Below are 23,018 nucleotides of genomic sequence, written 5' to 3' on the forward strand. Positions count from 1 at the left end.
AACAGCTATAATCTCCCCTTATCCTCTGATAACAAGCAAAGATGCCAGTAGTCTGACACTACTGTTCAACCGTGTAAAATAATAAAATCTAGAGTGTGTATATATAGCATTTAAAATTAGAATATAATTGCATTTAAAAAAAAGTCAAACTGACATTCAGTTATATGCATAAAATTCCATTATAACTACATTTTTATAATAATTATATATTCCCTCTCCAAAAATCATAAAATATTATTAGCCTAATGGTTCAATTCTTTCAGACTAGCAAATCATGTCTCATAAACATTCCACAACAAAAATTGCTGAATTAATTGGGGGTCACCGAATAGAAAATTGTGTATGTTAATGTTAATGTGATCATGTTTATTGTCAGTAACCATAATGTGCGGAGTACTGTGGTTGTATGCATACCTACCTATATCTATTTTTTTTACTTATAGTGGCACGTGTATTTAATTTATTATTTTAAATTATTATTTTAATTTACGCATTTAATATATTTTACTAAATAATATAATTCTAGCATTTAATTATAGAATTCTAATATCGTCAATTTATTGGTTTTCGACCATAACAGCTTATAATATTGAATAAAATTTTAAAATCGATGCATCCTTAGTCCAAAACAATGAAAATAAACAAGGTTATAGTGACGTGCTGTCAAGTAAATAAACAGATTTTTGATCTTTGTTTTTTTTTTTTTTTTCAGGTAATTGTGTTTCAAAGATTTGGGACCATGTCAATAGATGCACATTCAAAACACTCTGATAATACCCTGACTAATTTTAACTTTCATACTAAATTGTTTATCATGCAAATTTTATTGTATGTAAAGTTTCCAATTGGCCACCCAAATATTTGGTTGTGTAATCCTCTTATATCAAAAGAGACAATTAAGTTACAAGAGATAAAACAGCAGTGATGTGTCTGGATTACACTTCTCAAAATGAGTTTTTGGATTACAGGCCTACTACAATCTAACCTAAAGCTCCATGGGATTTCTATATGGAGAACCCCTTTTTAACTTTAGTATGGGGGGGGTGCAAGCACACAAACACAAACCCTCTATATTTCATTAAAAATTGCTATTTTACTTAGCATTTTCTTGGACCATTCAACAGCATACATTATTTACTGATATGACAATACTTGCACAACACAGCTCAGAGATCATTACATAAATCATCTTATGAGCTCATCCACACATACCCTCTCTGCTAAACAATGTTTTCCATTTGTATTAAACATATGTTTCCCGAAAAACAGACTGAGAGTTATTTGTGAAACAAAAGTTTGTTTTGAAGTGTGCTTGACTATTCAAAGACCAGACAATCGTGATTGGGTCTTGTACAAGAGATAACACAAATCATTACTGCTTTCTAAACTAAATTATGGATCCTATGGATTTTTTAAAAATTCTTAAAGGGATAGTTCACCAAAAAATAAAAACATTATTTTGAGAATTTGTTGTCGTTGTTTGTTTGGTTGGTTGGTTTTGTCCATATAAATAGAATTCAATGTTCACCAAAGCTCTAGTTACCAACATTTTTCACAAAAAAAAAAAAAATCTTCTTTTGCATTCAAGGTCATACAGGTTTGGAACAACATGAGGGTGACATCATTTTCATTTTTGGTTATATTATCACTTTATAATACTCCATTTGCTATGGGTTCACCACACCAAAAATTGACCGTGTACACTTGAGCAGCCACGTGGTGCAATGTAATGATATAAAAAACAGCAGGCACAGCTGGTCACAGTAAATGTCAGACTCCGAGGCATGTGCTGATGACTGCAGCATACCACAACTCTAAAGTTCTTTATTATGGACTCATGTCTAACACTTTAAGAGTCTTATGTTATACTACTTATAAGTAGTTTTTGATAGATTTAGTTGGACCACACTTTGTACAACAACAGATTTGACCCAAACAGTTAACGAGTGTCACCTGTGACTGTTATGGCAAAGTTGTAGACTGGCTAATAGAAATGGGCAAAAAAGAATTAATTAATGAACATTCAGTAATTGGTGGAGATACAAATGTGTAAGATTTTCATTTGAATCCTTGGCTTTTATAACTAAAAATATGCCTCATTTCATAGCTATTTCTATTGTTGTCCAACCACCCAAGTGTAACCTATGTGGTGGTAGTGGGAAGGGGAGAAGCAAACTGACCCCTGTCAATGGCATTCACCCTGTCAGGTGGTCCTAAGTATTGCTAAAAACAGCATCTGAAAAAAGAAAGCTGATATACCTTTTCTCTGAGTTGCACAGATATTATTTTTCTTGCAGTGCAGTGCAGTGGTCTTCCTTACACAGAAATTACTTTAGATACAAGTGTGTGTGCTGGAGTTATTGTGTATAAGTGAGCTTGTGCAAGCGTGTATCAATCTGGTTGAGCAACTAGTGGTTCCCCCCAAAACGGGTAAATAAGATTCTGAGGTCACTTTTTTCAGACTGTCTGTCATGTAAAACTGCATTTGTTCTTTGAATTTCAATACAGATGAAATACACAAACATTTCACTAAAAAGCAGCACGGTCTGGAAACTATGTAAAGCAGGTGTTTACACGCCCTTCATTCTTTTGTTTGGTTTTTTCTTTCTTGAAAAACCGAGTGAACAAGTTCCTGTTTTTACCGACTATCCACTGTGAATTAGACATGCAGGTGTTTAACTGTTGAGCGCTGAGTTGGCTGACTCTAAACTCATATACATAACAGGCAATTTTGAGGTTTGTCACATCATAGGATGCCATGGTCATGTAAAAAACAAACTTCATACTGGCTATAGATATATAGTGATATTCTCAATGTTACTCAGAAGACAGGATACAGGTTTAACTCATTCAAAATACTTCTGCTTAATGTTACACTGTCAGATATGCAAAAGAAATCTATCGTATCTCTTGCTCTGGCTACTGTGTATAGACCACCAGGGCCATATACAGATTTCCTAAAAGAAATAGCAGATTTCCTCTCAGACATATTGGTTACTGTTGATAAAGCGCTAATTGTAGGAGATTTTAACATTCACGTTGATAACACAAATGATGCATTAGGACTTGCGTTTACATACCTAATAAACTCTTTTGGAGTCAAGCAAAACATCACCGGGCCCACTCATGCGGGTATTTGCTAATAGAAGCCTGCTGATAAAAATAGGGACATTAAAGAGACATAAAAGATCATAAATTGACTTTTTGACACTTTTGATAGCAAAAATAGAGAGTGGACCGGATTGTTTTGGAATGAGACCAGGACATGGCATGATCCAGATTTAAATCTGCATCTCCCACATGAACTCCACAGCTTAATGTGTTTGGGACATTGACCATTAGGCCACAACTCCAACAAAACAAACTATTTATTTATTTACAGGCAATATTTCATGATTTTTGAAAAGGGAATTTATACAATTTAGTGGTGATGACAATTTATACAAATAACAATGCCTATTTTATCAATTTATGTATTTAAATGACATAGGTGATATAGGATGGTCAGACAAACATATTCATTCATATTAATTTTTTAATTCATTAGTCTGCAAGGGTCTTGGACTTATATTCTGTCTTTATTAAACCAGCACATTATTTCTTTATTTTTGTGACTTTTTAAAAGATTTTATAACATTTTATGACCAATTCATAAAGAAATCCAGGTAAATCCAAAGGGTTCCCATACCTTATGCAGCTGTACAGTCACACACACACACACACACATACACTCACATACAATCAGGTTTTTTCACATTTCCCATCAGATTAGTTTAATGTGAACATCAGCGCTAAAAACCTCATTAGCCCTGTACAAACCCTCACTTTGACGAGACACCTTTACAATGATTCCCTATTACTGTTTGCTTTATCTCCTATAATGTTCTTTACTTAATATAAAGTACCCTTGCTCAGATAATTGACACATTCACTTATCTCCATTAATAAAAAGTCAATTAGCTTGCCAAGGAATTGGGCTTATCCGCTGTAATAGAGGCCTAATGAACTGCCCTCGATTCAAGGCCTCAACTCACCCTATCTTCCGGCACATTTTCTCACACAATAGCGTACGGGCAGATACAGCACCTACCCCTTATGCAGCTGTACAGTCACACACACACACACACATACACTCACATACAATCTGGTTTTTTCACATTTCCCATCAGATTAGTTTAATGTGAACATCAGCGCTAAAAACCTCATTAGCCCTGTACAAACCCTCACTTTGACGAGACACCTTTACAATGATTCCCTATTACTGTTTGCTTTATCTCCTATAATGTTCTTTACTTAATATAAAGTACCCTTGCTCAGATAATTGACACATTCACTTATCTCCATTAATAAAAAGTCAATTAGCTTGCCAAGGAATTGGGCTTATCCGCTGTAATAGAGGCCTAATGAACTGCCCTCGATTCAAGGCCTCAACTCACCCTATCTTCCGGCACATTTTCTCACACAATAGCGTACGGGCAGATACAGCACCTAAAACAGCTTTTATGTTCTGTATCTGCCTTTCAACCTTCAATTAGAAATGTTCCAGACAGAAGCTCAGAATAAGTCAAGAGTTTAGTCAGACATGAAGTCATGTCACTGAATACAACAGACGGCGGTGAACAGCGATAACAGGCAGACTTCAAAAATGTGTGCCATCTGACCACTCTTTAACAGCATGTAGTCAATACTAAGAGACAAAACTGAATGAATATATCTGTATAGTGGCATACAATTTTTTTTACTTGCAACAGTCGAAGTGTCTGAAAAAACACTTTTATTCAGGTTTAAGGCTGCATTTGCCACTTTCTGACTGAATAAATAACTAGTGGTCGACCGATATATCGCCAAGGCCGATATTTCGCATTTTTCAAATATCGGCATCGGCGGATACGTTTTTCTGTTTGGCCGATGCGTTTGAGGCGCATCTTTTATTTTGACGGCATGCCGGACTTTTATTTGGACGGCGCTGAGAACGGCAGTGCCTGAGCACACAGTGCTCACATTCTCCCTCTTGTTCGCCGTCGTCGTTAACAGTTCTGTAAGTGGAATGTAAAAAACACGGTGACACTAATTTTTAAGTAAATATAATGGGCGATATAATGCGTCACCAAAAATAATTTAGGTCATGTACATATATTGCGCGATAAGTCGATATATTGATTATTGCGACAGGTTTTGATTTATTTGTAATAAAATACTTTGTCATCTAAAGTAGAAGTATGTTTATTTTACAAATTTATTTTTAAATCCATTTTCAAATGATTTCAAATTTCTTAAATATTAATTAAAATAAATACAATTATATCGGCTTTATATCGGCCACCCTGCTTTCCAAGATATCGGCATCGGCTGTCAAAAAACCAATATCGGTTGACCACTATAAATAACGCCATCAGCTTTGAACGAATTTTAAACAGGTCCTTGAACAGAATGTAACATACAACAAGCCACTCCAAAATAACCATCCAGTAAATACATACTCCGTGTCAAAAGGTATTGGCCGGCTAACATTAAACGAACATTCCAGCTGTCTGTTGTTCAAACTAAACCATAAGAAACATGTCCTGAATTAATACCTGACAAACAAATAGAATACAAACAAACATGTTTGTCACTGTCAGTCTTGTTCAGCCATGTCTGTATTTCATCTGGTTTGTTTTTATGTCGCTTAGCCTTGACTTCACATTGTCATAAGCAGCTGCAAGATGGCGGTAATACACAGAAGCATAAACGAGATATTACGCAACGCATCCACTTCCTGTGGCAAATATTGGATAATATAGGTCTGATACTGTTTTTCAAGCACCTTGTTTAGACAGAGACACCCTAAATTTTGCAGAAGTGTGAACCGCAATGCCCACGGGAAGCGTGTGCACAAACTCTTCCTCTGTGCTCTCTGAGCTCTGTGTAACTGTAAGATTAATACAAGTTTTTGTAAAAAAAAAAAAAAAAAAGATCAGTGCAGAATTAAAAGAATGTCACAAAAAAAAGGGATAAAATGTGGTGTTCTGGAATGAAATCTTACCTACAATGTAACACATGAATTATTGTTTCATATTATTAGTAAAATAACAGATTCTGTCATTCTTAAACTACATCAAAACCCAGATAGCACAAGTACGTCTGCAAGATGTCTGTGAAAGATCGCTTCATCTGGAAAGCATCTGCTGTGCACAAACATCTGATAGACGTTTTTAAGATGTCAGTTTTACATACATTCTAAATCATAAACATCTTAAAGACGTTTTCTAAACGTCTATTTGACATCTGATAAGAAACATCCTATAGACGTATTGCAAGTTCCTCCTTACTAAACAAAAGGTTGAAATTATATTTGAAAGTTGCAAAATTCAAAATATTTCAACTTTCCCCAGCACTTTATGGACATATTCTCACATGTGTAAAGATGTTTTTGCTTCTAAACTGCAATCATTCCTACTTCTATGAATGACTGTTTTTTTACTTATGGTGAACATTTATAATCTTTAAAACTGACACCACAAAGAATGCAAATGAGTTTACTTTTGTTAACTGTGCGTGTGGGTCTGATTTATAAATAAATTACCCCTAGTCTTTCTCCATCATTTACTGAAAAACAGGTGGTCTGCTAGGGACTTTTGTGTGAGAGAGAGACACTTGCTCTGCGGCTGCGAATAGTTTCAATCAGCTCCGGAGGTTCCAATCAGTTTTTAGAAATCATACAGAACAGAACTGAACATTTGCAATGTCAATCTGAATAAAAATGCATTTTGTTTTTATTCAGTTACAATGTGTTCAAATTTATGTTCATATACATTATAATGTCAAGAGGCAAATGACCAATGTGCCCATTGGTTGGTTGCATTTCTCTTCGTTCACTCTAGTATGGTAAAACTAATATGGGACAAAGTGAGCTCAGATAACTCTCTTTTGCTCAAAGCTGCCTGTTTGACCGGGACAGATGTGTGAGAACTCCCTCCAATATTCTCATCATTGCTTTTCATCTGAAACAATGGCAGGTCTCTGTTGCTCTCACACCATCAAAGAGTAGCAAGGTTACAGCATAAAATAAGCCCCCAAGGTCCTCTATCTTTCTTTTTTTTCTGTGAAATGTTTAAAAATAGAATAACTTAATTAATACAATATTCACCATAGAGATTAAGTTAAATTCACATTTCTAATCAGAAAGCTTTTTAGGGTCCAGAAAGCCCACGCTGTAACCATGGAAACCCCTATCTGACAGATCCGCTATCAGCCAATTAATGCAAGAAATGAGTACTTTTATTGCAGAAACAAATTCCCAATAATACTCTTCAAAAAAAATTACTAATTGCCAAAGGGCATGCCGTTAGCTATAGGACTTGGTTGATGTCCAGAGAGCATAAGAATGCCTGTCTGGGTAGACACTGCAAAGAAATCACACTTTTGGGCATTTATGTGGTTTCACCCATATTTACGTAATGCCCAAGGGCCATGTGTCTGTAATTAGTAATCAATAACTCATTCAACTCTGCAAGTATTCTTGTAAATATGAGCTTCACGGCATGTTGGGTTTATTTGTCCGGCTGGCTGAAACTTTTTAAACCTTATCTAACAAACTACTGATAGAAAACATCAATATACTCTAAGGATTTGACATAATTTTGACAAAACTCTTATATTTAGGTTTTGATAAAGCTGAAATTTTCATATTGTCTTTTTAATGCATCTTCACATATGTAAAACAGCTTCCATATGATCCTATCCTCCAGACTGCAAAAAGAAAATTCGCCACCACAAACAAAAACATAGCAAACAGTATCATAACACCATCATTTGGTTCCATTGTAAAATCATGTTTGTTTGTTTTTAATATTTACATTTGCCATGTTAATTAAGAGTGTGCTTTGGGAAATTTTCACAATAGATATTTTTGCTGAAAATTAATAAAAAAAGATGAAATACAAAGCATATGCATTACAGTAAAGTAACAGTAAAGGCTTTTACAATGTTACAAAAAAAATCTATTTCATATATATGCTGTTCTTTTGAACTATTCAAAGAAAAATGTATCATGGTTTCCATAACGATATTAAAGCTGCAGTCCGTAAGTTTTGCCTCTTTGTTGCCATCTCTGTTTGAAAACCTGGAATTGCAGCTGTGTGCGGAATTATCTTCCTTGCGTGGGTTGTGCTCTGTCACGGCTCCAGCGCGGATAAATCGAATGTTTTGAGGAGTATGTGTGGCAGTCAGTCACCGCACCGGTGTGGATATTGTACTTTGCACTCACAGATTCTAGCCTACGTCTTGGAATATGACCCAAATAAGAATTTTCACCGTATATTGCCATCTGAACAAGTAAGTAACAAGTCTGCCGCCATCAAAATGATACATTTAAGTATTCCAGCTGCTGTGAGAAAAGGCTATAAACGATTGGCCACCTGCAGGATCCTCACATGCAATAGCCTAGTAGCCGGGACAACTTCTTTATGTTTACAGACGTGACGTAATGACACAGCGGCATGCTCGAATTTGCCACGAAAACCTACCCGTACCACTCAAATTAGAAAACATTATTATAAGCTGACCATTGTGAATCGGGCTAAAGTAAGGCGATAGTTTCGAACACTGGCTGGTTATGTACTTGCTCAAATATTAATTTCGGATCATTTTTAACCAAAAAAAGTTACGGACTGCAGCTTTAAGCAGAACAACTGTTTTCAGCTGTTTCAAGAAAACAGTTATTTTAAATTGTAAAAAAAAAATAATAATAATAATTTGTAATTATATTTAATAATATGAATATTGTAATGAACCCCTGTGGCCCCACACATGCATGTCGCCAACATGGACCCTCTTACATATAGCACAAAGTTCTGATTAGGGATTAGACCATTGTGTGAGGTGATTACATATGAACAACTCACACACATTCACCGCCAACAGACTCACTGATGAACCTCTCATGTAAACGAGCTTGGATTTTATGATTAATGCTGAACTAAACAAACAGAGGACTGTCCAAATCTGATTGTACAGTGGAGGGAAAAAATTTATTTGGGCCCTTAAATCACACTTTAAAAAATGTCTGAATTTCATTGCTTTTAACCAGATGGTCTCAGGGTGATTTTTTTAGCAGAGCAGTTAAATTAACACAGGTTTCCTAACTGAATAACCACAGATGTAATCCATCAAATTAACTAAAGACATGTCCCATGACTTAAAATAATTAATATTTTTAACTTAAAAATAAAAATTAATTAATTATTAGTTTAGTAATTTGAAAATAAAAATGTAAAAAGACAAATTGTTTTTCAAATTGACAATGAAAAACATTTACAGTAGGTATAGAAAAGATTCACCCCTTTTACAATAATCAGATTTTGTTGCTTTGGAGCCTGAAATCAAGATGGACACAGTTTTTGTTTTATCCAGCTGTATTTACTCAGTGCAACTTATAACATCCAAGTGAAAGATAAAACACCAACCTGTCAGAAAAAAATTAAAAAACAGAATCACTGAGTTGGAAAAAAGATCACCCCCTTCTAAAAATGGCTTGTAAACTCAATCAGGTGTAGCTAATCACCTTCTCAATGGCACACAAAACCATTTGACTTTCAACTGTGATCAGCTGTGCTCATTTTGTGTCCGTCTTCATTTCAGGCTGCAAAGCAACAAAATGTGATTATTGTAAAGGGGGTAAAAAATGTGATTGTAAATGTGATTGTAAAGGGGGTTTATTTAATTAATGTTACAAGACAATAATAAATGAATAAATCATATTTTGGTGACACATTACAATAAGGTTCCATTTGTTAACATTTGTTAACTACATTAGTTAACATGAATTAACAATGAAAAATACTTGTAAAGCATTTATTAATCTCAGTTCATATTAATTTCAAAATTTACTAATGCATTTTTAAAATCCAAAGTCATATCTGTTAATATTAATTAATGGTTATGAGCTAATATTAACTAACAACGAACAGTCATAGTTGTATTAATTAGCATTAACAAAGATTAAGAAATACTGTAACAAATGTATTGGTCATTGTTAGTTAATGATAGTTAATGCATTAATTAACATTAACTAGTGAACTTTATTGTAAAGTGTTACCCATATTATAAACTAACAAAAATAGACAAATGTATCACTATTTAGTTAATATTAAAAATGCTAGTTAAGTGTAAGAATAAAATAATAAATTAATAAGTCATTTTTAAATGAGCCTTTCACATTTCCAAATGATTTTCTTTATCCATTTGTGGATCAAATGAAAAAAATGCAATTGGATGCCCTTTTGACAGCTTGTGCTATATTTCTTTAAAAATTAATGGTCGCTATATTCCACTATATTTGGACCGGTTTGTGATCATATAAGTTCATATCTTTTGGGAGTCGAGGTATAACTACTAGTCTATATATTTTGTTGTTTTGTAGCGCTGGCAAACACATGTCAGTTATATTGGGGGATAATACACTGTCCTGAAAGTTAAAGTAGAAATACCACAAAGCCAACAGTCTGATTTAAATGTGCAAGTGTGTGTGTGTGTTTCTAGGTGTCTTTTTTAAAGTGCTAAGATAGACCCAGCATATAAATGGCCACCAGTGATGGACTTTCATGGTCAGATGGTCACCTGTCCTCCAAAATAAAATGTCATTGGCAAGACAACAGCTTCAAAGAGCCAGACGAGACTTTTTAGTATGATGCAAGGCAGACCAAGAGTCCTTGTGTCCTGCAGTCGTGGTCCAGTAAAATCCCTATTTCAAGCTAGTTTTGCATCCTGAATTTTCATGTAAAAGCCACATTTTTGTCTGTGCAATTCAATTTGCTTCACCGTTTCTCTGAATTTTGACTCCAAGGCGATCATCGTTTCCCAGTTCTGATCCTCAAGTGGAAAAACATATTTTGCAAACCCATACATGTGTTCTGACCACGGTCATATGCAAATATGTACAAATGCTAATAATTAAAAAGTCAAGGCTATAAGTCTTACCAGCTCCCTCGTGTGTTGCATCCCCGGGTTGTTTATAGGGGTTGAACTTGGGCTTGGGAGCCACAACAGGAGCAAACTTCTTAGGAGCCTGTTGCTGGGATACAGAAATACTGGTGGTACCCATGGGTAAGCTGGTCTCCATTCGTGCACTCACATGACCTTGCTGGTCCCCATCATTATGGCCACCCCACATATTTCTGGAGTCAAGAAATCTAAAAAACAACAACAAGACCACATTATTATATTGCACTGAGATGTACAGGTCCCAAAGCACCCAGAATGCCCACAATGTGTGAGGAATTGTAGCGCTGTCTGAATTCTAGTGATACATTCCTTCCATAAAAATTGAGTTGTTTTTATGCATAACATAGATATGGATGGATTAGCCATTGTGGTAATTTTCACCAGGGACTGAATTCCCATCCCTAGAGCACTGTGCAGTGGCGGCTTCTCCCGCTCTTTGTTCTTAGCTGTGGACTTTGCAAAGGAAACTGTGCATTTCAAACACCAGGCATGGAAGAACCAGAACAAGTTCAGAGAAGCATCATATCTGATTATTGCATAATTTTATGGCAAGTTCATCCAACAAAAGTGCAAATTTTGTCATGACAAATGAAGTTCAAATGGCCCATACTAGATGCTACAATTTATGAATGATCCAAGTCAAAGATACTATTTGTTCATACAGTACATCAACTCTAATGAATATGCCAAGGAAAGTTATTAACCTCTTAAAACCCAAGAAAAGATTTTTAGGAAAAACATAGTTTTTTTCATGTCTTTACATTGTTTAGAGCATTAAAAAAATTTACCAAAAAAATGATATTTCATTCATAAGTTATGCTATGTCCTCGGTAGAGGACATCGGGACTCAATTTTTTTTTTAAATGAAAAGACATGAATGAACATGCATAAGTGAAACATCCAAACATCTCTGAAAAGCCCTGAATGTGCTCTGCACAGGACATCCAGACTTAAAACTGTGGCATGTATAGTCTCAGAGAAATACACCAAAATATAATGTCCTCATATGAGGTCACAGGGTCTCAGGAGGTTAAGTCTCAGTTTAACTTAAATTTGGTTTATTCTTTACAAATCTGTTGTATTAGTGTGTTTTCATGTCTTGACGGAAAGATTATATTATATATTTACAAGTTGAGCGCCAGCGCTACAAAAACAAACTCGAAGCCCATTCTTTGCTTGCAGTTTTGAAGAAATATATACAGTGCCCTCCATAAGTATTGGAACAGTAATAACAAAATTGGTTTGTCTGCTGTGGAGTCAAGACATCTGCAAATATGATTAAAAGATGAATATAAGACAAAACCGCAGAATGTCACATTTTATTATTAGCCGTTTCAACACATTCATGTTTTACCAAATAAAAAGGACAGCACTTTTAGAGTTTCATTCCCTAATCTGATGTGAGCATAAGTATTGAGACAGTTGAACTTAAAGCAAATGTAAAAGTTTAAAAGCGAATATTTAGTTGTAAATCCCTTGCATGCAATCACAGCAGTGAGTCTGCCACCCATAGACATCACCGGACTCTTGGTTTCATCCATTGAAATGCTTTTCCCAGCCTTTAATACAGCCAATTTCAACTGTTGCTTGTTTTGGGGAGCTTCTGCTTTTAGTCTCCTCTTTAGCTGGTGAAATTCATGTTCAACAGGATTTAAATCTGGAGACTGACTTGGGCAATCTAAGACCTTCCATTTTTTGGTCTCCTTGACTGAGCTAGCAGGGTGTTTTGGGTCATTGTCCTGTTGCAATATGAAGCACTTTCTGATGAGTCTTGTGGCATTTTCTTGAATATTGGTAGCCATGCTTTTGTACACTTCTGCATTCATTCTGCTTCACCATCATCCATTAAGTCATCAATAAAGTTGAGAGGGCCTGTTCCAGAGGCAGCCATGGGCATGTCATTGTCATTTTGTAACATGACAGCCTGAGTGATCCTCCACTTCTATTCTATTTACAAGAGTGGCCAGGACATTCCTTAATTGGTTTTTATAGAAGAAACAAAGTTATATGGGTTTGGCTTGATATGGTTGAACTATCCTTTTAAGAGTGTATATTTTCAAACATAAAGTCTCAGGACTTGTCATCCCGCAAAACCAAATATGGTGCTAATCATTCCTCGAGTTCTCTGGGACGTGCCAAGGTGTCAAATAAGATTCTGTAATTTGATATAATCCCTTACTTCACATACGCCACTCAACTTTCTATAGTTAGAAGCAAATAACCACCAGTTGCTATCCGCGTTATCAATTTAAATGAAACCATAATACATCAGGCAATGAAGAACTGGGGATATACTAGTTGTGTTGAAGCTTAGAAAGCTGCCAGAGAACATGACAGCAGTTTAACTTTCACTGACGTGGTGAACGCTGTAGTACCAGCAACATTAACAACCTGACAATATTGATGACTTCTAATGCATTTATTGACAACTTCAGGAGCATGTGTGTGCTAACTGCTGTGCCACAGCTCTAGCCAACTTATTAAAATAACTGCTTTACTCTTATTTATGTTCAGCTTGTCTCTGAGACAGACATATTTACATAACCGGTGTTGTTTATCTGCTTAGGCATTTAGCTGCAGGGCCGCTGCTGTCTATTTTGACTCTAAAAATTGCACACACCTCCCTACTTGGATTATTTGGATTTTTATTATTTGGATTATTACTTACAAATGAAGGGGATTATTGTAAAGCAGACTGATTCAAAGAATTATTCACAGTAAATAGGTTCTACGTGGCCTGTTATGAGCTGCAAGTGAGTGGCGATAATAAATAGTCCAATAAATAAAATCGTTTGCTATATTTGTTGAAAATGCAGTGGGATTTGATACAGGTGTTGAGGTGCAAATGACTGAACCTGTGCCATGCAGGGATCAAAATAGCTCTGCTAGTTCAAAAAAATTAGATTTTAGCCTGTAATATGAACTCTCCGCAGAGTATAGCGTAATGAGATAACTAGAGGGTTGAGGTTAACTGAAGTCGTTCTTATGAACATGATATATATGGTATACAGTATATCGAGTCGCAACTGGCTGCCCAGATGGGCCGTAACAAAATCCTCATTATGAAAAACCCTCAGGGTGCAATAAATAAAATAAAGCATTTGTTTAGAAGAAATAGATGACAGGTCATCCTGATCGCAAGGTTAACATAAAAGTCAAAAATGTCAGGGTGGTACAAAATGTCCAAAAACAAAACTCACTGCTGAATAACCTTCATGGCTTAATAACTGCAACACTACAGGCCCTCATCAATGTGTCAAGCTCAAAAAGTCGAAAGGTCAAGGTTGACTCAGAGTTATTTTAGCTAACTGACACTAAAACTGAAACTATAAATAAAACCACTAAAAAATTGTTACTTGAAGTAAAATAAGTATTAATTGAAATAAAATTAATATATAAAAAAAAAAAAAATGAATAATCACTATATATATATATAATACTAAAATTGACAAACACACAACAACATTACTAAACTTTACCAACAATTATTACTAAAATAGCACTACAATATCACTGACCCATTAACATGGTATATTATTTAAGCACCATGTTATACAAATCTATCAATATCATTAATGACCAATTGCACACTAAATCATGGTGCAACCATAGTACTTGTTTTTAAGTAGATAACACAGAAATAAAGACAAAGACAAATACAAGAGAGAAAGAATGCCTCACTGGAAGAACTCTCTAATAGCTGTTGTTTTACCATCGCAACTGTACTGAAATCGAATGAAACATTATTTGAAATATTTCAACAACGCATCTTTCATTTTTTTCTGCCATTGGTCTTTTTTGTGGGTGCCATTGTTGCTTTTTGTAGCTGTGTACGCGGTGTACGCTGTTTTGCTGCATCTGACTGATGTAGGCTTTACGTTTTCCCTCCAGAGACAAGCCAAAAGAGCCCACGCACAATTGTGTTCTAATATCGTCTAGCCGCACCACACAGCAGAACCTCTTTACCGAGCTTCCCCATTGATCCTTCTGTGTCAGAGCTCTCCATTTCCCATCATTCTGCTCACACACACCTAGGCCATAAAAGGGAACAGCGTAAGGACAGGGGACATTATCACACAGTAACGGTTCTAACACACCTGAACTTTCTTGTAAAAGGTTGAAAAAGATGGTTTCACAGCAGACGATGGGCTACAGGAATCTATAGGTGTGTTATATTTCCTGACCTCTGTTGCAGACTCTATTATAATGCCTGGAGAGTGTGTGTGAAAAGAATAAAGCACAGCTTAACCTCAACCCCGACCTCTTCAGTGAGAAAGAAAACAGTGAGCAGGAGGATGAACGTGGATCAAAGAGACTACAGTCCGATGGAGACACAGGATGTCAGTGGGAATGATGTAGGCTTTACGTTTTCCCTCCAGAGACGAGCCAAAAGAGCCCACGCACAATTGTGTTCTAATATCACCACACGGCAGAACCTCTTTACCGAGCTTCCCCATTGATCCTTCTGTGTCAGAGCTCTCCATTTCCCATCATTCTGCTCACACACACCTAGGCCATAAAAGGGAACAGCGTAAGGACAGGGGACATTATCACACAGTAACGGTTCTAACACACCTGAACTTTCTTGTAAAAGGTTGAAAAAGATGGTTTCACAGCAGACGATGGGCTACAGGAATCTATAGGTGTGTTATATTTCCTGACCTCTGTTGCAGACTCTATTATAATGCCTGGAGAGTGTGTGTGAAAAGAATAAAGCACAGCTTAACCTCAACCCCGACCTCTTCAGTGAGAAAGAAAACAGTGAGCAGGAGGATGAACGTGGATCAAAGAGACTACAGTCCGATGGAGACACAGGATGTCAGTGGGAAGAGGTACAAAGGGACCTTCCTTTCCAGCTTGTTTTGTAAAATAAAATAAAATTAATTTCTAGAACTAATTGTAATCCTAAAATAAACCTTTTTAGATTTGTTAGAGATTTATTCAAGGTGTAATTTCTACACTTAGGAAAAAAGCACCAAAAGTACTTTTTTGGGAACTTTTTTTTTTTTTTTGGATATACAATGAAATCCAAAAATTCGAGACAATAGTGAAATTTCTTCTATTTTGAACATTTTTTTTTTTTAAATACAGTTTAAAGGTTCTTTTGAATTATACTTTTATTCAGAAAGCATGCATTAAATTGGACAAAAGTGATAGTAATCATTTTGTTGTCGTTGTTGTTATTTATCTATTTATTATTATTGTATTTTTTACAAAAAAAAAAAAAAACCTTTTCAAATGAATGCTGTTGAAATGGTAACAGAAATAGGAAATTCAAATGCTTTTTTATACTGCAACAATATTTAGTCATAAATGTCACCAAAATGAATGTTATATTAATGTCTGTGTTATGTTGCATCTCTCTGTGTGTGTGTGTAGTTGGTGAATGCAGTGAACACACTGGACCGGTATGTTCTCAATCAGCTGCATGTTCAACTCATGGAGCTCAGGGGCTGTAAGGGACACAAGCAGTGTAACCCTCGCACACGCAGCCTCGACTTCGGTGAGTCACATGCATTAAATTGGACAAAAGTGATAGTAATCATTTTGTTGTCATTGTTGTTATTTATCTATTTATTATTATTATTCATTATTATTGTATTTTTTACAAAAAAAAAAAAAAAACATTTCAAATGATTGCTGTTCTTTTGAACTTTATATTCATCAAAGGATCCTTTAAAAATGTTTTATGGCTTCCACAAAAAATATTAAGCAGCAAAACTGTTTTCAACATTGATAATAGTAAGAAATGTTATATGAAATCAGCATATTAGAGTAATGGCTGAGAATTCAGCTTTGCCAGAAGTATAAATTAAACTTTGAAATATGTTCAAATATAAAAGTTATTTAAACTCTAATAACATTACACAATATTACTGTTTTACACTATTTTTTATCAAATAAATGCAGCATTGCTGAGTATGTAGACTTATATAGATCCCAACATTTGAAAGGTTGTGTATTTTTTTCTTTACAAATTAAATGATCATAAATTTAAAAAAAAAACTCAAAATTGTAATTATTACACACAAACTTCAGAATTTATTTTACAATACCATGTGAATATATTAATGTTTCAGAACCTTAGTACCATAATTACCATTAATACCATTACTGTCACTGTACTTTTTTTCTAAGGGTGGTCTTTGTTATCATAAGGGCCTAAGTAAAAGATAAATTTACTGTTGAAGCGGTCAGCTGTCCAAAGGGAGACACTGGAGAATCAAAGCATTCGATCGCTGACTAATCAAACAGCTAAGACCATGTGTTTGTAGACATGAGCTTGAGTTACTGCCACCTTCCCACTGCCAGACTTCACAGTGACACTTACAAATACTCAACAGGCCTGTGAGCATGTGTGTGAGCGTATTTGTGTGAAAGGAATATGAAAACAATTTGATATGAAAGGGTGATCAGAACATGGAGGCCACACAGGATGACATTTCAGGTAGAACACGAATCTCATTTTATCTTCTCCATCTCCTGGCACTGTTATTTCCATGGAAGTTATCTTAATGTCCAGTGACAATTTGTCAGCCTTTGCTGTGTTGTCAAGCAATGACATGACAGGTCATGTGTTGCAACAGACACCGAGAGCTGGCCCTGATCTGAAGGTTCAAGTGACACGTAAACAATGCCGCAGACACTTGAGAATAAACAAGATACCACACTTCACTCTGACATGACAAAAAAAAGTCACACACACACATTTCCTGTATCTCAAAAGGACAGATGATGGAATGAGGACTCTTACACAGACACTTGTACTGCAAAAAAAGAATAAATAAATAAATAACAACCTTTATAATAAATAATAATAAATTGTTAATAAATATTTTAGTTTTTTTTCCAGTAAAATAATTTAAAAATGTAAAAAAAAAAAATAATAATACTTTTAAAGCAAAGCTCTTTATTAGCTCAAATTATTTAGACTTGTTTTAACAATATATATTTAAATATTTTTTTTCTTACTTTAAGCATATATCACAGATTATTGAAACGAAACAAATATAAATGAAAAAAAAAGTTTCAAACAGAAAAAAAAACAGAGATGGAGACAGTTCAGAATGGAATTAGAGTTGGATGAAGAGTCTGAACGAGGTAAAAGTGGAATGGAGGATGAATGAGTTGTAAATGGGAGTGTGTCACTGATCTTAGGAATCTCACAGCAGAAGCCATCTGAGGTCAGGGAAGGGCTGCTGGTGTTTCTTCTCTCTTTGGATTGAATGAATACAGCAGGGATGGCAAGGGAAAGTAGGAGTGAGATGCAGGGTTGAATTAGCACTAATATGCACCGTGACACAATACGCAGAGAGCTCAGCAACATGAATAACAGCTTTAAAAATTAAAGGTCCCCATCTGTGCTCAGGACCCCGGCCGAGCCCACTTAGCTCTCTGCTTTCCACAGCTGGTTGAACGGTTGAGCGGGCTAATGCAACATTACACAGACGAGGGATCGCCTCATCCCTACACTGCTCTGTTTGGAAACATGGCCTTGTTAAGAGTTCAAGTGGGCATTACGGATCTGAAAATGTTTCGTGAGCGTGTGGGGTAAATATTTGAGAGTACCACTAGGCTGCCACGTGTTGACATATTAATAAAAGCTAACGGCCGCTTTGGAGCACTTCCAAGTGCTGAAAGTTTAATATTGAGAGTGGATGGCAGCGTTTAAACCGGTCTGCACAGTCAGAGCAGGAGTGAAAGCCCAGCTAGTACAAGTAGTTTTGAATTTAATACTGACACCTACTGGCCTGGATGAATGAAGAGTATTACATGTCTGCTGCTTCACACTAAAGCTCTTTATTTATTTGTTCCTTTTCATCTGTTTTTCTCATACTACAAACATCAGTATAAAGAACTGCATGATGCAGCTGGTCATGTGATTCCAACGTGGCGGCACCTATGAAAGGGCGACCCACTCCATATAGATCAAAACAGCTTTTTATGATTTGCCTTGAGTCTTAATCTCATTTGTGTACATTTTGCAGTTTCAATCATATTTCACAAGTCATGTTAAAACCTCTACAAATATTTTTTGAATTAGCAAAAATTACCCCTTTGAATACAATTACCTCAATATGCATCCAGAACCACAATAAGAGAGTCGTAAACATCAGTTTTTATTGTTTTTTTTTGCAGCATCTCACCAGCAGCATGTTGTGGTGATTTTCCTGAACACTGACAGAAGCCAACACTGGTTGCAGAGAAAGTAATTAATATTTCAGCAAGTTTACCCGACCTGTATCCCTCCAGTAAATCCCGCAGAGACTAAAGTGAGAGAAAACACAACTGACTAACAACACATAAGAACTTTCTCATTGGAGCCTACAAGTTCAGTCAACTGGGATTGTTCTTGTCATCACCATAGTTTTGTCATGTTGATACCACAGGTACAGTACTATCGAAAGCAGAACACATAGAAGACTTTGTTTATGCTCAATTATTCCTTATCTAAAGCCCCGCTTTATAAGATATCCAACAGCATTACTGTCTGGTCCTCTAATCTCCAACATCGAAGATGGACCTGTGACAGGAAACAGTTTAGGAACAAGATAAAACAGTGAGACTGGACCTGTTGGGCAGGCTTTTGCTATTAATGAAGCTCAACGGTTATCCATCAGCTCAACATTGTAGTCGCTGTTATCCCAGCTGATTTTCATGTACTGGAAACCTCGGCCTACAGTGCATTTGCCTATTAGATCTGCTCATCCGGCAACTCAGCGTTCATTGCAGATAACAATCTCAAACTGTCTCTTTATATTATCTGGCACGGGGGGAGGGAGGGTCTGGATGTCTACATTTAGAAAAATGGTCGTATCATCACAATGATACGCAAATTTAGCCAAAACTGGTTGCTTGATTGTTATACATTTATACACACACACACACACACACACACACACACTAAGGGTCGGCTGTTGGCATTTACATCTGCTAGGAATCATTTAGCTGGTGCAGGGTCAGTCGCGTTCGAGGTCAGTCTCTCTACTGGCCACATCCCCTGGGCAGATATCTCATTCTTACAAAGAGCTAATTAGGTTAATAAGGAAGCCTAACAAAACCAGCACTAATCAAATGACAAGGCCACCACTGATTTGTTTTCCAAATTAGCCTAGTGTTTGAGAAAGCTCATGCCGTTTGATAGGCATTACAAATGGGATTAAAACAATGCATCACTAATATGGAGGAGATCTCAATTCCCCCTCCATCTGCGGCAGACACGGAAACGGCCTCGTTCGCCATGCAGGCAAATCAAGATGAAGGCAGACCCTCGCCATGTTTAGCACACTGCCTGCTGAGCACTTTTAAGCCATGTTGGCATTTGATCGTTTCGTGCGAGGACATCAAGAGATACGTTACCCCATGTTGATTTTTAAAGGTTGAGACCTCCAAACAGGCCTGAAGTATCGACTCTCTTCCATGTCTGCTTAAAAAATAGGCATTCAATTCCCCTGATAACAAAACATGTTTATCAAACCCATACAAATTTCATGTCTTCACAGCTTGTCAGAATGTTTCTCAAGTGCCTTTATGGATTCATGGTTATTTGGGACTCTCCAATTCAGCTCCCCTGTGACAGGGATCCAGAGTTTCACAGTGTAAAATAGAACATCTTAGGGATTCGTGCCTACCACCTTTAAAGTGACTGTTAAAGATTGACACATGTCAGCGCTGTTCACCTCAATAGACCCCAAAGTGATCTTCGACCCATAAACAAACACAAACAAATGAGGGAACAATCATTTGAAAGTTATAAACAAGCATTCATAGGTCATTGGAGGATAAGTCGTGACATCACTTGAACATTATGAGAGCATTAAAATATAATTCTAACAATTATACAGAAAATGGCATTAGACAAAGTGACGTTTTCAAGCCTTGATGAGTCTTATTAATTTACGGGATGTCCTTTCTGAATGAAACCTAACAGCTTTTTACTTGAAAGCAGAATAGTAAAGAAATATTTATTTTATGCATACAACATATGATATGATAAGTTGTTAAGAACTAAAAGCCCACATCTATGCAGAAACTGAGAGTGCAAATTACTTGAAAAGAGAAATTTTGAGACTATTTAGTAATGGTAAAAGCCAAAAGTTTAACCTGCATATAAATACATTTAAATATAAACCTTGCTTCTAAGTGATCTGATAAAAATCAAGGCCTGTGACTCTTGGAAATTGCCTAAAATCAGCCAATCAGTTTTAGAACTTGTTATGAGAAAGTTCTTGCCATTGTGGAGTACAATATATACAGTATTAGACACACACACTGTCTTTTCTATTTCCTGTATGAATGGGAAAAGAGAGAAAAAAATAGAACAAAAACATCCTCTTGGACAGATTTATAAGTATATCTCTGTAGGTTTCTAAAATAGAATGTCCTTAAATTTCCAGTTCAAATATTTTACAGAAAGTAGGACTGCGCAATATATCGAAATAAAATCAAAATCGCAATATGGCTCAATGCAATCATCACATGGCAAAGGCTGTGAATTAAGTAAATAAATATATGCACTGCGTGTTTCAAAGTGAAGCATGGCACTTTTTTCTTTAAAAAAAAAAACAATTGTAAACAAAGGAGAAGCTTTAAGGGCTCCCTGTGGGTTTCTGTCAAAATATAGGTTTGATGTTTAATGTTTGAAAATGAAGAATTTTTTTCTAGTACAACTGTAAAATTACAGTACTAATATTTATGTCATAATGTCTTCATTTTCAAACATTAAACATGTTCTTGTAACATGTATGCCCAAGTGTGCACATGTAAATTTTCATGGCCTAAAATAGTTCGCTCTAAAAAGATCTTAAGAAAAAAGTAATTTTTTAGCTTTGTTTAAACAGAGCTTTTCAAGTCTATTTAAAAATACTTTTCAAATAGAGCTTTTCAAGTCATGTGGTGAAAATTCATGTATGCATTAGAAATATATATTCACAGAAAAAAAAATATTCTTTAGAATACCGTGCAGCCCTAACAAAAGGTGTCATCTCTAATTCCAAAAGATTTTATTAACTTAAAGGAATGTGATGAACACAACCAAAAACACTTTCAAAACAACCTGCAAAACAAACCCAATGGAACTTTATTGCTTCCAAAGTGGGAAATCCTGCAGAGTAAATTACATCCTCAAAGGTTTGGTGAGATTAAGAAATATCAGATGTTTTAAAATGTGATTGACATGATAAGATTTCCCCATTTAATTTCTATATCCACATCTATAGTATTGTCGATCCTTTAAAACGAAGTCTGCATGCTTAGTTCAGACATTCTAAATGATTGACACGCTAATCTTGAAGAAAGATGATTTAGATAGCAACCTGTTCTGACTAAAGGGAGTACAGAGCGAGCTCCAGCCTTGATCTTTAAATCAACTGCACTCATTTCTGGAATGATTAAAACATTAAAGGTTAAAGCCCAGGCCGGGAACATCATTTGAGTGTTTCTTCTCACTGAAGGATCACAGCAGAAGTCTGCTATTAATACTGAGAGAGTTATTCTCTTGCTATGGCTTGGTGTGCTTTCAGATGACTCAGATCAGTCCTTCTCCATGCTGAGATGTGAGAAGAGGAAGTATGCATCTGAGTGGGTAGAAATCTGTATGAAGGGTCATGTGAAAAGACATTATCCTTATGTCCACCCAGAATTATTTTAAAGATAGTTTGGGTCTTCTAAACTGGATCAGCTTTGCAATAAAGGAAGTTTAAACAAATACACTCACCAGAACTACACACGCATCAATATTATGAAGAGAAATTGCACTGTGACCCTGAACACACAAACAGTCATGAGTCTGTGACAATAAATTCATTTTATTACTGGTTGTCAGCACTACCGTGATTTACAATGTGGGATAAAAAAAAACCTGCAATTGAAAAAAAAAATTTCAATAGTCTGTCGTCCCACAAATCAGTTTGGTAATTGGTAATTATTTTTATTACCTGGAAACTAGGGGTGCAACGGTTCAATTTAGGCCCAATCCCAATTCTACCCCTTAGCCCTTCCCCTTTCCCCTACCCCTCCGTTTCGCGCATTCACGT

At 35.8% G+C, this 23,018-nt stretch overlaps 1 protein-coding gene across 2 annotated transcripts in view; it reads right to left on the reverse strand.

The window, feature by feature from the left end:
* Positions 1–23,018, reverse strand: part of LOC107752632 (lipoma-preferred partner homolog) — a 201,604-nt gene that overhangs the window by 129,140 nt on the left and 49,446 nt on the right. For both annotated transcript variants that reach the window (XM_016568655.1, XM_016568654.1), the window contains one exon: positions 10,960–11,171. In XM_016568655.1, the coding sequence (XP_016424141.1) occupies positions 10,960–11,152 (193 nt within the window). In that variant the 5' untranslated portion in view covers positions 11,153–11,171. The remainder of the gene's footprint in view (positions 1–10,959; positions 11,172–23,018) is intronic.

Source organism: Sinocyclocheilus rhinocerous, unplaced genomic scaffold (assembly GCF_001515625.1).
Source record: "Sinocyclocheilus rhinocerous isolate Xijiao unplaced genomic scaffold, SAMN03320098_v1.1 scaffold1733, whole genome shotgun sequence".
NCBI lineage: Eukaryota > Metazoa > Chordata > Actinopteri > Cypriniformes > Cyprinidae > Sinocyclocheilus > Sinocyclocheilus rhinocerous.